Consider the following 26,396-nt stretch of genomic DNA (forward strand, 5'->3'; position numbering starts at 1 on the left):
TTGAGTTTTTGTTACAAATCAAACAGGAGCAAATGCTTGGTGTCAAGAGAGGGAAAAAAGGGATGGTTTAAATTTAAATACGTAGTTTATTAGGACTTTTATAGTTCTATATTTTCTAAATATCCACTGGTACCTTGCTTGGATGACTTCTAGTGCTAGACAGATCACACTTAGTGCTTATCTGCATATACTTGGAGTCATTTTGGCATAAACATTTATTTTTTTAGATTGCTTACTTGCAGAAAGCATAAGGAGTTCCATAAGTCACTTTGAAAGGAAATGAATGCATATATCAAATTATCATGTAATGCTCCTCTTAGGACGAAAAGTGTTACTTAGTATTTTAAATTTAAACAGTATATAGAGTAAATTAGAGTTTAGAAAACAAGAATGAGAGTAGAATTATATACTGTATTTCATACACTCACATACGCAGATTACATAAGGCAAAACCCAAGAAATTATGATTATTTGACTAGTGGTAGTGACAGTATGTAGCTAGGTCTTTTGAGACTTGCATTCTGGCATCTGCAGCATTTACCAACCATAGGAAACAGACAGGTGTGGGGATTTCTTCAATGCCCCCGACCTCGATTCTCATGATTTACCATGCTAGGTAAGTTCTTACCAGTTACTACTGTGCTCTACCTTCTGATAGCGCAAGTTTTATTTTTTTCAATGGATACTTAAGTTTTGTAACTTTTAGATAATCTTTGATAGGCTAAAGATAAATATGAGTGTACATTGCCTTTTTAATTTTTTTTTCAATCCAGCATTTAGCAGAGTGCTTGCTTCACTCTATTCTCTCAGAACTAAAAATTCAGAAGATATCTATGGACCACAATTACATTCACGCCCTCTGCAGGGTGTATGTGGGTATTTGTCGGCAACTTGGAGACTTGGAAAGAGCTCGTTTGTTTTGCTACAGCCTACTTAAAGAAGGTATGCTTAGATTGTGACAATTTTGTATTGAAAATATACGATTGCCTTTTTCCCTTAAACTGGAGTCTAAATTTTCAGCTCTGATTAGTGTGTGTCTTTTAAAATAATGTTATGTTTTGTCCATTGAATAGCTTTAGCTATACCCAGCTGCACCTGGTCTTTAGTAGGGCTTACTTGTATCAGCACTATATTTCCACTTGTAAATAAATGAGTATCTCTCATTACTGTGTATTTGTTCTGTGCTCTGTGCAGCTGCTTTAGAATTAGATATAGTTGCCTTAAAATATGGGATACTTTAAGTGACAAGCCAAACTGCTGTACCACTAGGTGGAAAGGGCAGCAACTTTAAGATGGAATTGTAAGCTGATGAAAAGAAGTAGATGAGAGAAAGCTGAAAGGAGATGGTGACATGAGGGTTGTCCTTTGATTTCTCTTTTCTCTTTACTATTTCTTCTATCCCTACTAGTGGATCAGACTGGGAATCATTCTTTGCTGTATCAAATTATCAGTATTTTTAAATCATATGATATACAAATGAAACCTAGTATCATATCCGTTTTATCTCAGTGGTAAACATTTACCATCTTTGACTAACATGTTTATGGGGCTTATAAATCAGGATAATTGAGTATATCCATCACTTTTTACTGTTGTGAACGAAGCTGCTAAGTGTTTCATTTGCCCACTTCATTTCTTTGTTTACTCTTTCAGTCATTCATTCAACAGATCATTATGGAGTGAATGTTAGGATTTCTGTGATGATTAAAATCAGATGGAGGTACACTTGTCCAGTGGGACTGACAGCCCATAGTCACATCACAAACACACACATGAAGTTCAGCAGTTGGCAGGTGGTGGGACGGAACGGGTGTGGGCTCGGCCAAGACCACGATGGATTTCTTCTTCTTCCTCAACCACAGCAAGCCCATTCTTAGCTCAAGCTTTTGTGCTGACAGCTTTCTTGCTCTGTTTCCCTCAACTCTTGTGTTTCACTCCATTAATTTCGCATACCTTCCTAGTCATCCTGGATCGCTTATTTTTCTTTATTTGCCTTCATGGCACTTACCACTTCTTAAAGACTAAATATTTTGTTTGCTGTCTCTCTGCTCCTCTAGCTTGTATACTCTGTAAGGAGAGAATTTATTTGTCTTGTTTCTACTCTGAAGTGTCACCAGATAAACATAGGATTCAAAAATTAACAGATCAGGTTTAGTGCAGTGAGTTTGTGCTTTGAGCTATCTATTCTTAGATGTGTCAATGATAGATAAAGCAGAACAAGAAAACTAAAAAGATGTGATTGTACAGCAAACAGGATAAAAATCTTTACTTTGGAAGGCTGTTTGACAGTTTCTTATGAAATTAAAACATTCATTTATCCTATGGCTCAGAAATTCCACTCAGGCACTTATGCAGCAGAAACACAGAGTTAGATCATGACATCATTACATAAACTAGCACACAGATGTAACATCTTGACTCATAGGAGCCCATAACTGGAAACAAATGTCCATCAGCCAGTGAATGGAAAACATTTTGATATATCAAGCAGTTAAATACTACTTGGCTATACAAAGAAATAGACTACCAATGTGTGCAACAACACGGATGAATGTCGAAAACAACATGCTGAGTAGGGAAGCCAGACAGAAGAAAGTACCTACTTCACAAATCCATTAATAAATATTTGAGAAAAGGCAAACTAATGTATAGTGACAATAGATCAGGGCTTCTCTGTATCTGGGGTGAGGTAATTCACTGCAGAGCACGAGAGCGAGAGAAGTTTTGGAATGATGATATTGACTGTTGTGGTGGTGGTTTCGTGGATTTAATCATTTGTCCAAATTCATTGAACTTTATACTTTAAAAGAGTGTATTTTATTGTCTGTAGACTACACTTCAATTAATTTTTAAAAAAGAGACAAAGTCAGAGTGTAGGAGAAAGTATTTACAACAAAAGAATTGTCATCTAGAATTTATTTTAAAAAATTCTTCAAATCAGAAGCTTTATGTGTTCAATGAGTAAATGTAATGCATAAAAACCTATGTAATGTAATGTAAAACCTATGTAATGCATAAAAATTGGCTGTAATGACACATACCAAATGGGAGAATTCTGAGACCAAGGAAGTTGGAGAACGGATTTTGGAAATGACTGTGACTGGAGTCTCATCTGGGCTCCCCATTTACAGCTTCCTCCATTGCAGGATGCCTGCAAGGCACCAGTGAAATTAATACAATTTGTTCTTAATTTGCAATTTATTCACTTGATCATACATTAAAGATTTATTGTATTATTTTATTTCTCATAGATTTTCCGGAGTCTGAAAAATTAACTTTGTTTATTGCAAACATGTGGCATGATATATTTCTCTCTCAATCGGTGATTAATAAAGCAATGCAGTTAGTTGCCAGGCAACGTGCTAAAGGAGAGGTTCTGAACTGCTTGAGAGCTTTTCTTAATTGGGAAAAGGTGAGCTTTATTTCTATTTCTTACAGTACCTTACTTTTAGATACTATGTAAATGTTATTATTTTGTTGTGTATTTAGTTTTCTATTAGTTCATAGGCATTTTCTTCTTTCTAGATCTTTTAAAATTTAATCAGTTTAGCCTGAGCTTATCCATTTTGTTCATTAAGTATGCATGAGACATTGAAGGAAGAATAGTAGACCAAAGGATTGTGTTGATTAACAGTTTGTTTTATACACTAATTTATGACTGATGAAACCCACACATAGGTATATATGTTTAAAAGTCTCAGAGAAGCTACAAAATTATTTGGCTCTTCAATAGATACTTAGGTAAAAATATATATATTTCAGTTTTTTCCTATTAGGATTTTAAAAATCTAATATGCTTTATTTTTCTTTCCAGTTGATAGAATTTGTTTTTATGCTAACTACTTTGTTCCCGTGTTATCTTTTATTATTATTTTTAGTTATTGATAAGTTAAAGTAAGTGTCTAGATGGGTGTTCTTTCATCATTTTATTTCATTCATTCATTTTATCTAATGAGAGTCTAACTACCAGTAGCAAACTTCAAGAAGAGGTACTGAAGCCAGTGATACTGATTTTTAAATTTTATTTTCTATTTTTAATGAGCATGTATTTCCTTTTCTAAAAACTACCCTTGGCTTATGTGTGGAGCAGAATTTTATATGCTCTTCTGCCTTTTTTTATTATTACTTTTGATGTTAGTATTTGTTAGGCTTTTATTTTTTTATAAAACGTAAAGGAAAGAGCTTTTGGTGGTCAAAAGTTAGGTAAATATTAAAAAGCAAGTTTGTAATGATCTCTTCATCAATCTATCTAGACACAACAGAGTAGATCATGTGAGGTATTGTCATAAAGTCTAGTTGGTCATTTTGTGTCAGGAGGGACATCCCGACTCCTACCAGTGGATACCAGCAACTACATATATATCTGCTCCAGAGGGCTGCCAGCCTCCAGAGAGTTACCTGCTTCTGGAAGGTTACCTGCCTCCAGAGAGTTACCTGCTTTGAGGGTTACTGCCTTCAGAGGGTTACCTGTTCCCAGAGAGTTACCTGCCTTGAGCATTACCTGCCCCAAGAGAGTTAACTGTTCCCAGAGAGTTACCTGTTCACAGAGTTACTTGCCTCCAGAGTATTACCTGCCTCCAGAGAGTTACCCGTTCCCAGAGGGTTACCTGCCTACAGGGGGTTACCTGTTCCTAGAGAGTTACTGTGTCTGGAGAGTTACTTGCCTTTAGAGGGTTACCCACCTTCAGAATGTTATTTGTCCAGCCTGCTCCTGCTGTCACTCGGGTCTTTCCGCTTGCACACTAGAGCCCATCTCCTTTCACCTGTTCAGAATTAAGCAGGATATGGTTAAAAAGACATTACTTATGAAGAACATAACATTTTATTAAATGTATTTGCTAAATATTGTATCAAATAAAAATACATAGTCAAAACTTTAAGAAAGGTGAGAAATACTTGGAGAATAAAACCACATTATATTACAGGATTTCCAAATACTCGCTTACAGAATTAAACATTTGGTAAACAAGAATGAGGACATAGTACAGTTCATTAATTTAAAAAGTAAACGTGTATGAAGAATATGTATTTTTTATATATCTATGACACATTTGCACAAATGAATGATGAATTGGCCACATGAAAACATTAATTTCTAAAAGCAAAGATTTCACACCCAAAATTCTCTGGTAATAATTCAGTAAAATTTAACAGAAAAAAAATTCAAAATATTTACATTTACTTTGAAATTGAGATATACATTCTTAGACAATCTGGGAACAAATAAAATATGAAAAGTAAAATCACAGTCTTAAAAGTCAATGAAAAGGTAAACTCAGAATCAAAGATCTCTAGCTTTTTTGGAAAACATGTACTCATTAAAGTATCTTAAATGTCTTAGTTGTTTAGCAGAAAATAAATGAAGTTAACTGCTACTCATCTTCAACATTAGAAATATGACAAGGGAACCAGAGGAAAAGAATAAATTTTAAGAGATAATAGTAATGAAGTGGAAAAGAAACAGAAACACATAGAAGACAAAAATACTACCTTTAAAAAATGCCAGCAACATAGATAGCTGACAGTGCAGATCAGCAAAAACAGAGAAAAGCAAAAATAGTGAAGATTTGAAATGGGAAAGTAGACATATAGGATACAGAATGAGAAGACTACTACCTGCAGTCCTATAGCAGCAGATTTGGAAACAGGGTGATTTCCTGGCAAAATAAAAATGATGAATATTGGCTTTGGGGTAGAAAACTTGAAAAGACTGGTTGAAAAGATGATTAAAACTTTTCTATACAAAGACATGTATAGATTCTACCTGAGTTTTAATCTAATCTTTAAAGAACCAAGTAACTGTAATCTATTTTAAGCATGAGGAAAAATTGAAAGCCTCTGTTCATTTCTAATAATAAAACCCAATTTAAAATGCTATAAGAAAGAGAAAAAAGCCAGTTTTTAGTGAGTCACTTAGATGTAAAAAGTGTCACTAAACAGCAGATTTCAGTAGTGTATTCAAAGAATAATACTTTATAACTAAATAGAGTTTATCCTGATAAAACAAGGAGAATTCAGAATCAGAAAATCAATACATTACTAAATTAAAGAAGAAACCCCCATGGGATTATTCCTAGACTAGGAAATAGAAGGAAACTTATTAAATATGATACTGCTAGTTAACAAGAAATCAGTAGTATTATCTTCAGTGTAAAATTTGAAATTATTGCAGCTTTTAAAATCATGAGTTAGGGATTCCTGCTGTAACCATGATGGGAAGTATTTCCCTGGGTTGGGTTCTTCAAGGTGGTTCTTCCTCCAACTTATTCTGGTGGAGTTGATAAAATCTTAAAGGATGCTCTATATGTAGAAGTGACTTCCTGGTTTAAATTACTGCTGAATTTTAAAGTTGTAAATTTATAAACCTTTTAAAAAAGCATTTAAATTCATGAGTCATGTTTCATTTCTAAATCAATTAATTGTTAACAAAGTAAGAATGTGTTTACTTTGGCCATTGATGAATGTTAGTTAACTCATGTATTTAACAGATTAACATTTCCTAAATAATCTTATTTACAAATTTCAGATTATCTTAAAACTTTAAACGTATTCATAAACTTAAGATGTATTCTTCAGAAACACTTAAAGTAGGCCTTCAAATCTAATAAGCATAATTTTCTAAGCACTTAAGCAACTCTTGAATGTAGAACATGAGTTGTAATAAATATTCAATGTTTACAAACTTAATTACATTCTGTTAAACACGTCTAATTAAAATTATGATTCTAATACCAAATACTTCAATTACAGCCACACCTTAAACATAGGAGATTCTCAGCACTTTATGGAGCGTGTATTGTATACATGCAGATTATCCCATGTTCACAATTACTGCAAAATGTAAAATAGGTACTCAAAAAAGTGAATATATGGATTTGATTTCTTTCATGTCAAAATTTATTTCTGCATCTGCTCAGGTTGTGAAGTCACTGATTTTTCTAAGTGGGAAATATTTACCATACTGGCTGAGTTTTGGTTATCAGGTGTATTACTTTGAACCATGATTTGGCTATGGATTATCTTATAGAAACCTTGAGACTTAGAACCTTTCAGGATATATATGGCTAAGCTACAGGTTCACTTGTTGAGTCCTTCTAGTAATAAAGCAAATTTCCAAGCCCAAGGCTTTTCTTGTATTAAGTATATTGAGTATTATATGTGTATTATTTTTATAATGAAACTCATGCAGTGCTGGTGGAAACGTGAAAAGGCATGACTACTTTGCAAAATTGTTGGGCACCATCTTATAAAGTTAAGCCATTTCTTAGCCAGAGGCCCAGGAGTTCCACTCTTAGGTATTTTCAAGAGAAGTGAAATTTACATCCTCACAAAGGCTTGCACATGAATATTCGTAGCAGCATTAACAGTAGTCAAAAATGAATTGATAAACAGTAATATGTCCATATAATTGGTTATTACTCAGCAGTAAAAAGAAGTTCAAACTACTCTTTCATGCAACACTATGGATAAATATCACAACACATTATACACAGGTGTGAAAAAAGCCAGAAATAAGAATCTATTACTGTCTGATTCAGTTTTATGAATTTCTCGAAAAGGCAGACTGATACTCGATGTCAGAAAAATAATAGAATTTAAATAATTTTTAAAGGTTTATTTTTATAATTATAACTAGCTTTCTAACTTTAATTATCTAATTTGAGTTGATGAAACTGTGAAACTGTGCTTTCCTATCTGGATTACAGGTAAGCTCTTTTCTACCTGATTGGATCCTGCATCCTGCCTATATTGCTTTTTAATCTGGCTCATCCAACTACCGTTGTGTAATCATTCTGTGACTAAGATAAACATGGTTCCTTAGTCAAACTGTTTTAAAAAGGTATTTCAGATTAAATGATTAGTCATCGAATGCTTATTATAGTCTTTTAGAGAACTAAGGTAAGATGCATTCTATTTGAAACTCCAGATTTTATTTTATTTCTTTTCATTTGCTAGAATGCCCCGGTAGATGTTGGCTTCATGGTTTCTAAGCTGCTTTTGACCATACAGTTATGTCCAAAAACAGAATTTCAATCTAGTGAAAAATTTGGTGAAGACCTAAGTGATAACACTTGGGAATACATATTTGCCATTGATCTGCTCTGCTGCCATCAGAAATGGATCTGGACGCATGATAACATCATAAGGTTAGTTATTTTACTAATTTAAATAAAGATGTGTTATTGTAAGGTTGAATTGTTGAACACTGAATTATGGCTTGAATCGTTTTTGTCGTTTAAGCGTGTAAGGCAGATGAAACATTTACAAATGACACTGTTTTTATTTTATAAGAGTTAATAAAACTACCCTTAAGATACCTTCATCACGGCCGGGCATGGTGGCTCACTCCTGTAATCCCAGCACTTTGGGAGGCCGAGGTGGGCAGATCACGAGGTCAGGAGATCGAGACCACCCTGGCTAACATGATGAAATCCTGTCTCTACTAAAAATACAAAAAATTAGCTGGGCGTGGTGGTGGACGCCTGTAGTCTCAGTTACTTAGGAGGCTGAGGCAGGAGAATGGTGTGAGCTCGGGAGGCAGAGCTTGCAGTGAGCGGAGATTGTGCCAATGCACTCCAGCCTGGGTGACAGAGTAAGACTTCATCTCAAAAAAAAAAAAAAACAAAAAAACTACCTTCATCCCTATCACATTTTCTTGCTTTATTTTTCTATAGTACCTGTCACTAGTTTTTGTGCAATTCTGCTATTATCATCTGTCTCCCCAATAGAAATGACTCTGGAGGGGCGGAGGGTGGCCTTGTTTGGCTTGTGGCGTATCCCTAGCATGCAGAACAGTGCCCACACAAGGGGAGCACCTGGCGAATGTATGTTGAATGAAATTAATTATCATTATCGTAACATACAGATGCTCACAAAACCTAAAGGGAAGAGAAATATTCAGAATTATAAATTAGCAGCTTCTGTCACCTGGGAGAAAATTAAGCTCTCAGACATTCATTGTATGTAGTAAATTAACTTTTCTCTGTGCATCTATAATTCTGGCACTAGCTTTGTACCATCTCTGAGAGAATGGAGAAAACTGTCACTCAAATAATTTTTCTGTAGGTCTTAATTTTCTTGTGGAACCCTGGCTGAGAAAGGCTGGTTTAAGGGAGTTGGTGACATTAAAAAGGATGCATCAAAGGTTTGATAATCCATATCCTTGAGATACTTGAAGCTGTGGAAATTACCTTGTCCATGGATCCATGTGTGTCCAAGGATGTCTGTTACTCTTGTTCATCATCTTGACACTAAGGGAAGATTAGACATCTGAATGTCAAACAGTAAGGAATCAAATCATGGCACTCCTCTATGAGATGATAGCTATATTAAAACACATAGCTATGAATGAATTACTATGTATTGACATGGAAAAGTATTTCCCAGTCTGTTAACTAAATAAGAAAATGACAGAACAGTCTGTCCAGTGCCAGTCTGTATAATGATGTGTCAGGGCCTGCTGTGGGCCTCAGCTTTCTGAATCCTCATGGGAACCCATGAGGCAGGGCCCTGCTGGCCCCAGTTATGCATGAAGAGACCAGGGCCGGTGCCCGTCAAAGATGCTTGGTCCATGATCCCTGCACTCGTGAAGACATCATCAAACATGAGGATCTCCACCTGAGCAACTGCCAACCCTGCTCCCTTCCTCAGCACTGGTGGCTCTCTCCAGGTTGTTTACATCCATAGAGAGTGGGGAGTATCTAGAAGAAAAGCCAGAATTAGAAGAGTAGTAATGATCTGAGACTGAGTTTGGAATGCTTTTAATTATCATTTTTCTTTTGTCTACATTAAAGTTTTCTAGTGATTCTTTAAGAATGCCATGAAAGAAGTAGATAGATTTTTGAAAAAACAGATGACAAAGAGGAATTGGCACTGTTTTCAGTCAGTGGAAAGTTTCTTTTATCCATCTAAAGTGTTATTTGATTACTGAAGTTACAATTTTCCTCTGGCTTAGCTCCTTTTGGTTTACATGCACAGCTTTATTTGTCTGTGATCCTGCCGGGTAACTTGGCTTCTAAAACACAGGGGCTGCTTTTGCACCTGGAGAGTCCAAGTGAAAACTCAGGCTCTACCACTTCGTAGTTCTGGGACACTGGGGATGCTGTTCAGCTTCTCTGTCCAAAGCCTTGTTCAGAAGAGTTAGAACAAGATGCAAGCGCTGAATTTGCAGCCACGTTTAAGCTAGCATGGGTACAACTATGCTCTTGGAGAAGATGTGAGCATCCAGTATCTGTTCTCACTTGAACTCACAATGTTAGATCCTCAGCAGTTACCCTCTTTCACTTATTGCTTAAGGATCATTTATAAGATAAATCATTAGTATTATTTGAGTGATGATGAGCATACATCTTTTCATGTCGTTGTTTTATAGTAAGGAGCTGTGGCCTGTGATGGATAAGTGGATAAAATACAGAAAAGGACATGCGAACATTGCGTATACTCCTGATATTATTATAGCCTCAATACTGAGGCTGATTGGTAAGTTGTCTGTTTTATTATTGTTTTTTTCTTGTTATTGATATCTTGATGGAAGGGTAGGGGGTAACTGTATAATAATGTATGCTGACTTTGAAAATTTCTGATTTTACAACCATCAGAGTAGATACTTTTGTACTTAAGTCATTCTCCTTTCTCTCTCCTTGTAAATTAGTGTTTTATTCATCTTTTTCAGAGATTAAGATTTTTCATGTTAGTACATTTTAGTTACAATTGAGTTCTTTTTAGATGCTAATACTAATATACATAAAGACTAGGATATATAAGTTGCTATAAATTATACTGTAGTTTCATTTGGTTTCTAAAATAAGGATTGTATTAAGCCATTCTTGCATTGCTATATAAAACTACCTGAGATGGGATGATTTATAAAGAGGTTTCATTGGCTTCCAGTTCTGCAGGCTTTATAGGAAGTAGAATGCTGGCACCTGCTTGGCTTCTGGGGAAGCCTTAGGGAGCTTTCAATCATGGTTGAAGGTGATGGGGGAACAGATACATCACATATGGAAAGCAGGAGCAAGTGAGGGGTAGCGGGGAGGGGTCACACACTTTTAAATGACCAAATCTCCTGTGAACTCAGAGCAACAGCTTGCTCACCACAAGGATGGCCCAAGGCATTCATGAGGGATCCGTGCCCATGATCCAGACACCTCCCACCAGGCCCCACCTCCAGCACTGGGGATTACAATTCAACGTGAGATTTGGGCGGGGACAGATACACAAACTATATGGAGGATATCTTCATACCACCTGCCCCAATTTTTTCATACTTGCTTGTTAAGGGTCACTTAAGTGTATTACAGAAATTAAACGATTGTTTAAAAATATTTTAAATGAGACATGGATCCTTCTTAATTTCATATTTAAAGAGGACCTCAATGGCCATTTGGTTCTGCTTCCTTATTTGCTACAAATCGTTAGTTTTTATTTTTACTTATCTCCTATGAATCTTTATTTTTATTTTCATTTTTACTTATTTTTTTCTTCTGTCTTGTCTTCAACAAGCTGCTGTCCAGGCCCTGCAGAATTATCAGTGATAAGATCTATTAATTAGAAAGATCTCTTAGACACAAAAAACCCTTCAAAAAAATCAATGAATCCAGGAGCTGGGTTTTTGAAAAGATTAACAAAATAGACCACTAGCCAGACTAATAAAGAAGAAAAGAGATAAGAATCAAATAGACACAATAAAAAATGATAAAGGGGTTATCACCACTGATTCCACAGAAATATAAACTGCCATCAGAGAATACTGTAAACACCTCTATGCAAATAAACTAGAAAATCTAGAAGAAATGGATAAGTTCCTGGACACACACACTCTCCCAAGACTAAACCAGAAAGAAGTCAAATCCCTGAATAGACCAATAACAAGTTCTGAAATTGAGGCAGTGATTAACAGCCTACAAACCAAAAAAGCCCAGGACCAGACAGATTCACAGCCAGATTTTACCAGAGGTACAAAGAGGAGCTGGTACCATTCCTTCTGAAACTATTCCAAACAATAGAAAAAGAAGGAATCCTCCCTAACTCATTTTATGGGGCCAGCATCATCCTGATATCAAAACCTGGCAGAGACAAAACAGAAAAAGAAAATTTCAGGCCAACATCTTCAATGAACATCGATGCGAAAATCCTCAATAAAATACTGGCAAACCAAATCCAGCAGCATATCAAAAAGCTTATCCACCACGATCAAGTCAGCTTCACCCCTGGGATGCAAGGCTGGTTCAACATATGCAAATCAATAAGCCTAATCCATCACATAAACAGAACCAGTGACAAAAATCACATGATAATAGATACTGAAAAGGCCTTCAATAAAATTCAACATCCCTTCATGCTAAAAACTCTCAAACTAGGTATTGATGGAACATAACATAATTAGAGCTATTTATGACAAATCTACAGCCAGTATCATACTGAATGGGCAAAAGCTGGAAGCATTCCCTTTGAAAACTAGCACAAGGCAAGGATGCCCTCTCTCACCACTCGTGTTCAACATCGTATTGGAAGTTCTGGCCAGGCCAATCAGGCAAGAGAAAGAAATAAATAGGAAGAGAGGAAGTCAAACTGTCTTTGCAGATGACATGATTGTATATTTAGAAAACCCCATCGTCTCAGCCCAAACACTCCTTAAGCTGATACGCAACTTCAGCAAAGTCTCAGGATACAAAATCGATGTGCAAAAATCACAAGCATTCCTATATATCAATAATAGACAAGCATAGAGCTAAATCATGTGTGAACTCCCATTCATAATTGCTACAAAGAGAATAAAATGCCTAGTAATAAAACTTACAAGGGATGTGAAGGACCTCTTCAAGGAGAACTACAAACCACTGCTCAAGGAAAAAGGACACAAATGGAAAAATATTTCATGCTCATGAATAGGAAGAATCAATATCGTGAAAATAACCATACTGCCCAAAGTAATTAATAGATTCAATGCTATTTCCATCAAGCTACCACTGACTTTCTTTGCAGAATTAGAAAAAACTACTTTAAATTTCATATGGAGCCAGAAAAAAGCCCATATAGCCAACACAGTTGTAAGCAAAAAGAACAAAGCTGGAAGTGTTGCAGTAGACTTCAAACTATACTAAAAGGCTACAGAAACCAAAACAGCATGATACTGGTACCAAAACAGACATATAGACCAATGGAGCAGAACAGAGACCTCAGAAATAACCACACATCTACAGCCATCATCATGATCTTCAACAAACCTGATAAAAACAAGCAACAGGAAAAGGATTCCCTATTTATTAAATGGTGCTGGGAAAACTGGCTAGCCGTATGCACAAAACTGAAATTGGACCCCTTCCTTACACCTTATACAAAAATTAACTCAAGATGGCTTAAAGACTTAAATGTAAAACCCAAAACCTTAAAAACCCTAAAAGAAAAACTAGGCAATACCATTCAGGACATAGGCATGGGCAAAGACTTCATGACTAAAACGAAAACGCCAAAAGCAATTGCAACAAAAACCTGAATTGACAAATGGGATCTCATTAAACTAAAGAGCTTCTGCACAGCAAAAGAAACTACCGTCAGAATGAACAAGCATCCTACAGAATGGGAGAAATTTTTTGCAATCTATCCGTCTGACAAAGGTCCAATATCCAGAATCTACAAGGAATGTAAACAAATTTACAGGAAAAAACAACCCTATCAAAAAGTGGACAAAGGATACGAACAGACACTTCTCAAAAGAAGACATTTATATGGCCAACAAACATGAAAAAAAGCTCATCATTCACTGGTTATTAGAGAAACAGAAATCAAAACCACTATGAGGTACCATCTCATGCCAGTTAGGATGGTGATCATTAAAAAGTCAGGAAACAACAGATGCTGGTGAGGCTGTGGAGAAATAGGAATGCTTCTACACTGTTGGTGGGAGGGTAAATTAGTTCAAGCATTGTGGAAGACAGTGTGGTGATTCTCAAGGATCTAGAACCAGAAATACCATTTGACCCAGCAATCTCACACTAGTGGGTATATACCCAAAGAATTATAAATCATTCTACTGTAAAGACTCATGCACACATATGTTTATTGCAGCACTATTTACAATAGCAAAGACTTGGAACCAACCCACATGCCCATCAGTGATAGACTGGATAAAGAAAATGTGGCACATAATATACCATGGAATACTATGTAGCCATACAAATGAGTTATGTCCTTTGCAGGGACATGGATGAAGCCGGAAGCCATCATTCTCAGCAAACTAACACAAACAGAAAACCAAGCACTGCATGTTCTCACTCATAAGTGGGAGTTGAACAGTGAAAACACATGGACACGGGAACATCACACACCGGGGCCTGTCGGGGCGTAGGGGGTAAGGGGAGGGAGAGCATTAGGACAAATACCTGTGGGACTTAAAACGTAGATGATGGGTTGATAGGTGCAGCAAACCATCATGGCACATGTATACCTGTGTAACAAACCTGCACATTCTGCATGTGTATCCCAGAACTTAAAAAAGAAAGCTCTCTTAATTTTGACCTGACTTCTCTATCTGTAGCACGTATTCTTTCCCCCTGGGGAATATAAAACAAGCTTCATCCAATTTCTGCATTATGGCCCTTAGATACTTCGAAGATAATTATGACTTTTAAGTATCTTTGGATTTTTCTTTTTTTCTTTTTTTTGAGATGGAGTCTGGTTCTGTTGCCCAGGGTGGAATGCAGTGGCGCAATCTCGGCTCACTGCAAGCTCCGCCTCCCGGGTTTGCGCCATTCTCCTGCCTCAGCCTCCCGAGTAGCTGGGACTACAGGCGCCCGCCACCACGCCCGGCTAATTTTTGTATTTTTAGTAGAGATGGGATTTCATCATGTTAGCCAGGATGGTCTCGATCTCCTGACCTCGTGATCCACCCGCCTCGGCTTCCCAAAGTGCTGGGATTACAGGCGTGAGCCACCGCGCCCGGCCGGATTTTTCTTAATTAAAACTCACAGATAGCATCATTCGAAATAAGGTTAGTGTTTGAGAATTGGTTATATAAGTCAGTCTAAAAATAGATCACAGTAGGAAATACCCTATGAATTTTGTTACTGTATCGGCAAATTTGCATTCCTCCTCTGTGTGTACTTTGCATGCAAATATAGCAACATTGCCCTAAGTAAATAAAATGGTTCTAGACAAAAACCTGGTTACAAAGTAGACACCAGATTTAACTGGAAATAACCATTAATACACTTGGAGATAAGTTACCAAACAAGAGGGTAGGAGAACCAAATGATTGCCAAAGACTACGAATTTGGAGGAGATACATCAGAAGATAAGCAGAGGCACAGAAGTGGAAATGAAACTATGCCATGTGGTGTACAGGTTCAAAACTGTTTTGCTGAATTCCTCAGTTCAAGATACCCTCAAGAACAATTTCCATTCTAGCTGTGGAGCACTAGGGAACACAGGAGGGTCAGTGATGGCATTCTCCATAGTTAGGTGACATCCGTGTATCTGGAAATGCTGATTTCAGTAGCAGCTTCTCTTACGAATTCAGGAAAAAATGCTCATGCTTTTGACTCATTCTAAATTGTGAAATCTTTTTGAGAGTTAAAAAAAATTAGAAGAGATGTCTTAAGATGTAAATAAATATGTTATCCTAGATAATCTGTGGAATTTTCAAAACAATATGGTATTTTTTTAAGTCACACTTTAAAATATGGTGTTTTTTTGTTCTTGTTTTACTGATTGTGTTTCTGTATTGGTTAATCTGGAGAGGAAATAAGAGTGAAGATTGTGTTTTTTGTGGTCAGCAGCCTCATACAACAGCGGAAGCAGCCTCTTTGCGTTTATAGAGGAGGGTCAACTGTACCTGTGATTTATCTTGGTGTCTTCTCCAGTGTGTCTTCTAACTAGTGTTTATCTTCTGGGGTTACCAAATTTGGCTGGCCATCCAAATTGCCAGAGAAGCTTTTTAAAAAACATAGATTCTCAGGCTCCATCTTCCAAGGTTCTGATAGCGTTAGAGTAGTGTCTGCAAAGCTCTGTAGGCATGCTAATGAAATAATGGGTTCGGAAAAGAATGATTGCCATAAATAAAATAGTATACACAGTCATTCACCGCATAACAATGTTTTCATCAGCAGTGGAGCACATACCAGAAGGTGATCTCGGAAGATGATAATACCTTGTTTTCCTGTACCCTTTCTATGTTTAGATACACAAATGCTTACCGAAGTGTTATAGTTGCCTCCAGTATTCGGTATAGGAACATGCTGTACAGATTTGTAGCCTATGAGTAGGCTACACCATATAGCCTAGGTGTGTAGTGTCTACTCCATCAGTGTTTGTGCAAGTGTACTCTAGGATAATGTTTGTCTAAGGACAGAATCTCCTAAAAGATGAATTTCTTAAAATGTGGTCTCCTGGCTAAGCGACCTGTGACTGTACTTTACCTTTCATTTAGATGTCACAAAACTCTTTTAAAGAAAACTATTTAAGATTATATACTTTCAAATATGTACCTTAAAATATGTGAATTAAGAATATGTTAATAGTTTATTTAAAAAGAAGGATGTGTAATTGTAGGGATAAAATATGGCTTGTAATTGTATTCAAATCAAGTCTAGTTTATTCTTTGAATCTAAAATTCTGGCTGTTGAGAGCCAAATAATTTATGACTATTTAATAATATGTATTATTTAGAGTAATATATGCATACTTATACAATTAAGAGTGATATACAATACAATTATATGTTATAGAGAATAAGAATAATGTGTAATTAACATAATATATAATTGACAGTACCATGTACTAAAATGCTTATAAACATATAAAAGCAGTTCAGAGGATGGATAATTAGCGTAATGTTGAAGTAGGATCAAAGTCAGGAAGAATAAGCCCTTCTCAGGTCTGCCGATGAAGTCGTGTGCATGAGCAAGATGGGTGTGGGGAGGCTGGAGCACAGCCTAGCGGGCTGCCACGTGTGCACAGGTGCGCCAGCGCAGGAGAGGAGCAGCAGAACCTGGTCCTGCCTGTCCTTTTCGTGCCGTGGCACTATACGCAGGAGATGGGACTCAGAGCCAGGCCATTGCTGGGTGACAAGGATAGTAGTGTGGGCTGAGGGCAAGGGGTGAAAGTGAGTGAGGCCTGCTGTTTAGGCCTGGCAGATTTCTCAGAGGTGACATTAACACCTCAACCCCCCAACACACACACACACACACACACACACACACACACACACTCATCTGGATTGGGAGTTTGAATTGTTACTAAGGAGAAACTGTTAGTGAACTTTCTTGCCATTTCTGAATCTGACCTTGACTGAAAAATTGAGTAAAAAATCAAGTTGGTAGGCTGTGATTTAATAATATTAACTTAAGTCACACACTGATCTTCATAAAATAAAGGAATTGTCTTTATTCTTTTTTTGTTGTTTTTCTGAGACGGAGTTTCGCTCTTGTTGCCCAGGCTGGAGTGCAATGGCGTGATCTTGGCTCACTGCAACCTCCACCTCCCAGGTTCAAGCGATTCTCCTGTCTCAGCCTCCCGAGTAGCTGGGATTACAGGCATGTGCCACCATGCCTGGCTAATTTTTTATTGGTTTTTTTTAGTAGAGACAGAGTTTCTCCATGTTGGTCAGGCTGGTCTCGAACTCCTGGCCTCAGGTGATCCTCCTGCCTTGGCCTCCCAAAGTGCTGGGATTACAGGCATGAGCCACTGTGCCCGGCCTCTGTCTATTCTTAATTCAAAATTTGCACATCCTATTAATGAGATTTTTACTCCATGGACAGTAAAACAAGCTTTATATCAGTGAGACTTGCATTGTCTAACGTTGGATTCAGGTGTGAGCATTGCTAACAGCAAATGGTCACAGGATTAGTACACGGGGTTTACTCCAACCTACCTTAATGATAAACTATTAAAGAGCATTCTGTGGAATGCTTGAATTGCTCCAGAGTCACAGAAATGTGGTGGAGAATAGAAACTGATCTCACTGCAGTGCTCAGTTCTTGGCAGAGCTGAGGCCTAGAAAGATTAAGCCCTTGTCTGAGGCCATCCAGTGGAAAGGTAGCAAAGTTGGGACAGAAATTTGCCTACCACTGGATTCAGTGGAGTGTAAATCTGTAGAATACCACCTTTCTGCTCCAAAGAGCTTATAAAATCCGGAATAATTTGCCCCTCCTGGTATTAACTGGAACCTAGAGCTAGGAAAACACTGTGTCACATGTCAGGTTTCTGCATGTCTGACTGAAGTAGCCATTATTCAGTGATTTCTATCTGTTCTCTTGGCAAATCTGTCAGCTTTCCTTTGAAATTGTGTCAGCTCACCCTTCCTTTGCAAACTTGCATCCAGAATCTTAAATGAAAACCCTGCTGTCTCTATCTTCTAATAGTGTTTACCGTGCCGTCTCTATCTTCTAATAGTGTTTACCCTGCCGTCTCTATCTTCTAATAGTGTTTACCCTGCCGTCTCTATCTTCTAATAGTGTTTACTCTGCCGTCTCTATCTTCTAATAGTGTTTACCCTGCCGTCTCTATCTTCTAATAGTGTTTACCCTGCCGTCTCTATCTTCTAATAGTGTTTACCCTGCCGTCTCTATCTTCTAATAGTGTTTACTCTGCCGTCTCTATCTTCTAATAGTGTTTACCCTGCCGTCTCTGTCTTCTAATAGTGTTTACCTTGCCGTCTCTGTCTTCTAATAGTGTTTACCCTGCCGTCTCTATCTTCTAATAGTGTTTACTGGAAGAGTCTGCCTGTAGACTTACTTTCTGTGTAGGCCTCAGCTCTGCTGGGGCTCCCTTGACAGTGCTAGGGATTGCATTGTCATGGACGTTGAGATTAGCTCCACATTTCTTATTTGTATTCTAATACAGCTGGATGGCCCTGGGCGTCCTCACATACCTTCTGTGGGGGAGCTCTTTCTCCATCATAGCCGATCTGTCATCTCTGTCAGGTCGTCGTATATTGAGTCTTTTTCCCCAAATCATCTACTAGACTCATGATTTCCTCTTACTTTACTCCCTAACCCCATTAATTTAAGTTGCTTATAAAACTGAATTTCATTAAGCGCTTTTAATTGAAAGGGAGAGCCCTTATAACATGATTATATATTTCCTGGGAACGCATGCACATCCCGTGATTGAAGAATACCATAGCTGTGTTAGATACACATCCCTTTCTCTGCTATTAGTCATACATTTAATATCCGTGGTGGATTGTTTCAGAGGACAGATCCAGTGGTATGCTGGTAGCAGTTTAATCAGATTGCAAAGAGATATTTGAAAGTGGTCAGTGACCTGAAATTTCTGATTTCTGAAGTAAATTACTTTTCAGTTTCCTAGGCTCCCTAGAAATTATTCAGATATTTACAATGTCATCTTAAATTGGGAGTTATCCTGATATTCTTTGATCTGTAATCATTTACTGAGCATCTGCTGTGTATCACAATATTCAGGCTGCAAGTACCTAGCACTAAGCTAGTTCCTGTAGAGGATACAAAGTAATGCAAATTACTTAAGCGCCCCATGCCTCAGCTTCTCCGCATTTAAAATAGAGATGAAACTCATATGCTGGATTCACATATAGACCTGTGGGACGTTTGTAGTATTGAGAGAGAATGTGAACACAGAACGCTGAGCATACAATATGATACTGTTGTAAAACCACATCCAAGATATGTTCCGCAATCCTCCTACTTAGGAGTCAAAAGAAGATGAGGATTTGCCTGGATGGAGGGAGCAGGATTCCACTTTGAAGCAAGTTCTCATTCATAGGAGAGCTCCTGGAGTAAGGGAAGGCTGCGAGTGTAGGGGAATGGGGGGAATGATGCCATCCTGCTTGCTTTAGCCTTTAGGGAATTTGGTTGCCCTGTGATCTCCATCCTTGGATCTTTGGTTCTCATGCCTGTTAGTTATTATTGAGAACCCTCAAAGAACTTTCGTTACTCCAGGTTATATCTATCTGTATTTACTGTGTTAGTAATTAAAAACTCAGAAATTGTTCATTTAGTTATTCATTTAAAATGAACAGTAATGAACCCATAAATGATGTTTTTAATGAAAGGTAACTGTATTTCCAAAACAAACAAAAAGTAATGAGAATCGCATTGCCTTGTTGCAGACCTTTGTACTGTCTGGTTTGATATCAGATGGCTGATTTTTCATTATCTGTTCTGCATTCATTCTCGTGTGTTTTTCATATCCATGAGACTGAATATATGAAGAAAACCCATTCTCATACAAATACATAGTTGATGGAGGGCAGAATCTTTTATTAGCCTTTTCAAATACGGATATTCTTTTTTGATGCTACAATAAAACTCAACAATAGTAATTTCTTAAAGGTTACTTGAAGTGTGAAATCTGAAATGCTGTCAGTGAGCTTTTTGTACCTTGTTACACTAAAATCTATTGAGCTAGCTTAAATGTTGAAGGGATCCTTTTGCCCACTTACGATTTTGTAACCTGCATTATTCACTTGGAAAATAATTGATTGACATAGATCTTCGAAATGTCAACAATACCCAAAAATCACATTTAATATCACCAATCTCATCACAGAAAAGTCTTAAATATTGTAAAGCTGTCAAGCTCAGGAGAGGTGGTGAAAATTGTTCCAAACTTTTAATTTTGCTTAAAAGCTCAGATGTTATTGACCACAAGGATAAAGTTCATTTAAGTTACAGGTTCACTTTGTTTATTGTTGAAAATAATCTGTGTTGTTCCAGTTAGCCATAGTTTGTCAGTTCTTTCAATCAAAGGTGGTGTCCTATGAGAAAAAAGCACCTAATTTCACTTACAAGACAAACAATTGGATAAGTGCATTTCTTCACAACAACCAGTGTACTCAGTGTATGGGGGAGTGCTTCCTGTGCCGTCTACAGCATGTTACAGAGTTCTGTGCTTAGGGGTCCAGGTTTAGTGAGAGTAATTGTGACTAAGTAAAATTGGCTTTTTGACTGTGAGCACCTGGCAGTGGAGAATAACTCCCATTTAGCGAGGTGCCACTGTCTTGACTTGCACTCACAGTCCGGTAGTTTGATCTGCTGTGACTTTTGCACCATCAGACCACATGTCAGCACTGGGAGGAAGGCACTTAACTTCTTAGCATTGTTGTGAAGTAGTTTGACTTAGAGGACTCTAAGGTTTCTGCAGACTACACTTGAGAATTACTACTCTGTGGTATAATACCAGTTGCCAAAGTGTCAGACCAAAAATACATATTTTGATGCGACCATAGTCCTATCTTTGATCTGTTAACTTAACAGAAGTCAGGCATTTCACATTGGCCCTACTGAAACCATTCTTTCTTCTAAATTCTATTTATTCCATTGTACTTGGAAAGCAACACATTGTACATCATCTGGTATAGGTGAATGCAAGAAGAAATGATGAGGCATTTTGATCACCTCTTGTAAGAGAAATGGACCTTTAAATTCTTAGGAAAAGTTAATCAACATTTAACTGGACTGTTTACATTTTGTTTTGTTTCCCCTAGGTCGTTTAGGCCAATTGGGTTTGAAAGAAGGATTTCCATCTGCTGTGAAAAATATTAGTTCGGTTATCGGTATGTTTATACAGCATGCTCACGATGAAGGTAAAACTTAGATCTATTAAAATTACTTTTAAGTAACTTGTGTTTCTCATAGTTAAACCTTTTTTGGGGTCCTTACTGTGTGCTGTGCTCTGTGCTTCGCTCGCTGCCTCATAGATTAGGGAATATTTGCAAAACATTCCAGCATTAATATTGGAATGTATGTGTGGATTTTGTGGTGGTATTTGATTACTTAAATGAAAGTCATTTGCCCTGTTGGGCACTGCTTTCCTAAGGAAGAAGAAACTCTCTTCTCTTCCTGCGGCTAACATTCTGCCTCTAAAACTCTGTACTGTATGATCCCTGACAAGTGACTTAACCTGGGCTCTCTGCGAGGCCTGCTGGGTGGAGCTGTGTGTTGACGGGATGAAATCTGTGATGCACAGTGAGATGCCAGGTATCACAAAGTACTTAGCATCGTCGGGAGAGAGCTTGGAAACCTGGAAACCTTGTGAGCAAGGCTTCGTAGTGGGGATTTCTGTTATCATTTACATGTTGCATAGCATGTAATTTTCTCTCTTGTGGGAGAAGCTTAACTCAAAGTAACTCTTATAAGGGATGAATCTAGTTTTTTTTTGAATATTGTATAATCAAGGAATAATACAGTTAAGCAAGCAATATGCCATCAGAAATACACAGAGTTACATTTTAAATACTGTATAACACCCAATATGATCTTAACATGGTAGGTTGTCTTCAGCTTTCAGTGGGAGACTGTATATTGAGCTTCATGAGAAGAGTGTTTCTCATTAAGCTGCTTTCTCTGAAATACCTTCTTTAACTTTAGGATAGCCGCTGAAGTGGTGCACATTTCTTCCATATTACAGTGTACTTTTTTACAATTGAGGTTGTATATTGACATAAAAGAAAGTAGCCAGAATAATGGCTAATGAGTTGTCTTGCCAGCAGATGCAGTTTACTCTGATACTACAGTGGGTGTAACCTAGAAGCTGTGGTAATCCTCGTCCCCATGAGGGAGAAGGAGGAGCTGATGTTGGGGCCTGCTATAGATTAGACCTTGTGCATGGCACTGCCCCACAGCCTAACGGGATCCCCAAGACAGCCATCTGAGTGGATGGCATTGTCCTTCTTGTATACAGGAGGAAACCAAAGCTCAGAGAGAAGAGTGATTTGCTGAAGGTGAGGCTAGGAAGTGCCATCCCTGCTGTTTGCCCAGGTCTGTCCCTCTCTAGAGCTAGCTCTTTAAATAGCGCCACGTGCTCTTATTTATTAAAATTCTTTTTAACCTCTTGTGTTTCTCTTACTGTTAAACTTTTTTATTTGTTTGAGTCATGGCCTTACTATATATCCGGTGCTCTGTGCTTTCTCATTGCTTGTAGCTTATGGGGGGAAGTAATTTTAAGATCTGCAGTTCTGCCTGCTTTTCAGCATTAATGTTTGAATGTGTGGGCTTTTGTATTATTTGAAATAGTGCTAGTTTGCCCTGTTGGAGAAAACTGAGATACACATTGAGTATATTTTATTTGAAATGCTTGGGACCAGAAGTGGTTTAGACTTCAGATTTTCTTGGATTTTGGAGTATTTCTTTTATATTTACGAGTTGAGCTTCCCTAATCAGAAAATCAGAATGCTCCAGTGAGTATTTCCTTTGTGGGTCATGTTGGTGCTCCAAAAGTTTCAGCTTCGGAGCATTTTGGATTTCAGATTTTTGGAGTAGGAATACAGTACAACCTCCAACTTTAACTCCTAAATTGTTTAACCTAAATTATTTAAGTAAATTAAATTTTAACTAAATTAAATTTTAATAACTCTGAAATAAACTTACCTTAAAAGAGAACTGTGATATTATATACTGTAATGTATAACCTAGCTATAATCCAGAATCATACACTATACTGTGGTTTTTTAAAGTATGGTATGGTACAAAAACAGTTTTTCATTATATCTCATTTTATTATGTTTTTTCATTTCCAAAGTCCATTTATAAATGCTTTCCGTGGATATCTCATAGAGTCATATGTTTAATGAATGGTTTAGGATCACATTTTATTAAAACTTAAATATGGGAGTGTGATCCTTCCAGAACTGTTTTGGGAAGCTCAGTGGTGGCCGTGGGTGACTGGGATCTTGGAGGCCCTCTCCCTTTTAAAAACACACAAACAGTCCTCAGAACACTGCTGGGGCCAGGAAACTACAGACAGCTACTGTCTGGCTTTTCTTCTTTTTTATTTGTGGACAGATCTTAGATGAATTTTTTTATTGTGGGTTTTCTTATATTTAATTTTCATTGCTGGCAGAAAGCATTCTGTATTTGGATAGTATTCCAGTAGGTTACATCACTAAAATTTTGAATAACAGATATTTTCTTGTTTTATGACTGATTTGAAATTTCTTTTCAGATATACCATGGGGTATACAGTTAGCAGCCGTGTATGCTCTTTGTGACTTGAGTCCCAGCAATCCAGCAGAAATTTCCAAGATCCTGGAAGCTTGGCGGAGAGAGGCCTCCAAAAGCGTTCCGTCTGCGATTGTCAGCTGTCTAGAGGAAGTCAGTGCCCTGAGCACAGAGGAGTTTGGCTGACCCGGGATGCCACTGAGGCTTGAGAAGTGCCTTGACACATTTTGAACACAAATAGTTTGATCAGCTTTCAGAATACAAAGGGAGGTTTAAAAACGAAAGACATAAAATAGAACAGACCAGAGGCTCTCCTTATTGTTTGGCAAGGAGGCAGGAGAAACAAGCAGTCGCATAGTCGTTTTTCCCTCCATTTCATACATTTCACTTAAGGCTGTTGTGATCTGTGACATATGGGTTATATTATTGTGTCTTTGTCAAACAACAAAAACTTGAACTTAGCCCTTTTTTTGCTGCAGAAAGTGTCCTTTTAGTGGCTTCTTAAAACTGAGTGGCATTTTATAATGAACTTACAAATATAAAAACATGATTTGGTTCCTGAGCTGTTGTTGTTGGACTTGTGCTCCAATGAGTGACTAGGAAAAAATAAATTGGCAAAAACCTAGAGTTTTCTGCTATCTCAGCTGGAAATGAGCTGCAAAAGTTTTTCTCAAGATGTAGTACGTAATTGATCAGAGCAAAACATGGAGAGCCCTTAGCAGAAACCCACTTTAATGCATTTTCTTCATATCCCTAAAGTTCCTTAAAAATATGTGACAATGTATCAGGAAGAGGAGAACTGAAGAGTAGAAGTTCCCTTGCAGATTTTTTTATCAGTGACATGTAATGAGCAATTCACAGATGAGTGCAGGCAGAGCTCTGTGTGCCGTGTACATATGGACCGTGCTATGATGTGTCTCACATTGGATGATATTCCACTTTGGGAATTTTAGTATTTGTATATAGAAAATGGGTTTAATAACTCACCATGGTTTTGGTTTGTCTTATATTCGTTATTTCTTAAAACTCTTGTATGTGTTTTTATAATAAAAAATAAAAGTAAGCCATGGATATCACTGTTCTGATTATTAGAGTGAAACTGGGTGTTACTTCTGCTCTACCAAGGGTGAAGAAGACATCTAACCAAAGATAGAAGAAAATGGTCATTCCTAAGGAGACCTGCCTTCTGGTGATAGAAACATTGCATTACCCGGCTTTGAGTATTTACGGAGATGCTCTTTAGTGATAGCAGATGCCAGATAATTAAGTGCTTACAGGCCCTCATGATTGGATTTTTTGTTTAATTACAACTGCTGCCCTTTAACAATTGCATTTGGCAACAATTTTGTTACTCCTTCCTTAAGTAATTATAACAGGCATAACTGAAATTTTTAAATCACTTGGTTGTCCTTTGGGAAGCTTTGTGTTGATAGTCATTCTTACTACCAATATGTCGAACATATTCTCTCTGCCAGGTGCCTTGCTGGGAGGAGCTAGTCACATGGCATTTGGGTAGAGGAAAATCCTAAACGAGTGGTCACCCAGTATATACAACAATCATAAATTGGGGAAATAGCAACAAAGAAAACCCGGAGCTTTGCATATGGAGTAGCAGGGTAGATGCCTCTTTCCAAATCGCGGTCAAAGAGGATCTCTCTGAGGAGGTAACGTTACAAGGACCTGGATGGAGGGACCCAGACTTGAAAGCAGGCAGGAGGAATGTCCCTGCTGGGGCAGCCCTGCAAGGCAACAATCCCATGAGTGCCAGAAGGAGTCTGCTGGAGCCAAAACTCCTGTCGTGTGTCCATGAGATCAGGTTAGATAACTGCCAGTCACTCAAGACAGCTGGGAGCACTTTCATGCTGAGTGGCATCCGAGGCTCCAGGGAGATTGAGCAGAGGTGTCACATGCGATAGTTCACCGGGGCTGTTCTGAGGAAAAGTGATGTGAGGAGGGCAAGAGGTGAAGTGGAGAGACCTGTTAGGAGGCGACTGCAACAGGTGGAGCTGGGAGCTGACGGTGCTGAGGGTGCAGATGGTAAAGGGCAGATGGACTGCACGTCCATGGGGGTGGAATAGATGCTGTGTTCACGAAGTCCCGGGGCGGAATCAGGGAAGACGCCCAGGTTACTGAGTTGAGCACCTGGAGTTGGGGATAGATGCACAGATTTAGGAATTACAGGTGGTAGGAATCGCGACTCTTGAGCTTTCCATTTGGGACATGGGAACCATAAGACCTCCAAGTGGAGGTGGCAGGGAACCTTTACAGGAAAAACTCTATAGAAGGGATGTCACAGAGCTTTGGAAGTTGATAGCACATGGAGACTACTTAAAGCTCTTTGTGTGTATTTCTGCGTTCACCCAGGGAGAAAAATAACATCCCCCCAGTCCCTCCTATAATCTGAAGTACCATGGGAGAGGGAGAAGATGAGAGACAGGGCAGGAGGTGGTGTGGGAGGAAACTTGTCGGTCATATATCGTC

At 37.9% G+C, this 26,396-nt stretch overlaps 1 protein-coding gene across 1 annotated transcript in view; it reads left to right on the forward strand.

The window, feature by feature from the left end:
* Positions 1–24,978, forward strand: part of ICE1 (interactor of little elongation complex ELL subunit 1) — a 67,901-nt gene extending 42,923 nt beyond the window's left edge. The window contains exons 14-19 of the mRNA XM_054488136.2: positions 774–942; positions 3,252–3,412; positions 7,957–8,147; positions 10,373–10,479; positions 21,464–21,562; positions 23,920–24,978. Of these exons, the coding sequence (XP_054344111.1) occupies positions 774–942; positions 3,252–3,412; positions 7,957–8,147; positions 10,373–10,479; positions 21,464–21,562; positions 23,920–24,101 (909 nt within the window). The 3' untranslated portion in view covers positions 24,102–24,978. The remainder of the gene's footprint in view (positions 1–773; positions 943–3,251; positions 3,413–7,956; positions 8,148–10,372; positions 10,480–21,463; positions 21,563–23,919) is intronic.
* Positions 24,979–26,396: the final 1,418 nt, after the last annotated feature.

Source organism: Pongo pygmaeus, chromosome 4 (assembly GCF_028885625.2).
Source record: "Pongo pygmaeus isolate AG05252 chromosome 4, NHGRI_mPonPyg2-v2.0_pri, whole genome shotgun sequence".
Lineage (NCBI taxonomy): Eukaryota > Metazoa > Chordata > Mammalia > Primates > Hominidae > Pongo > Pongo pygmaeus.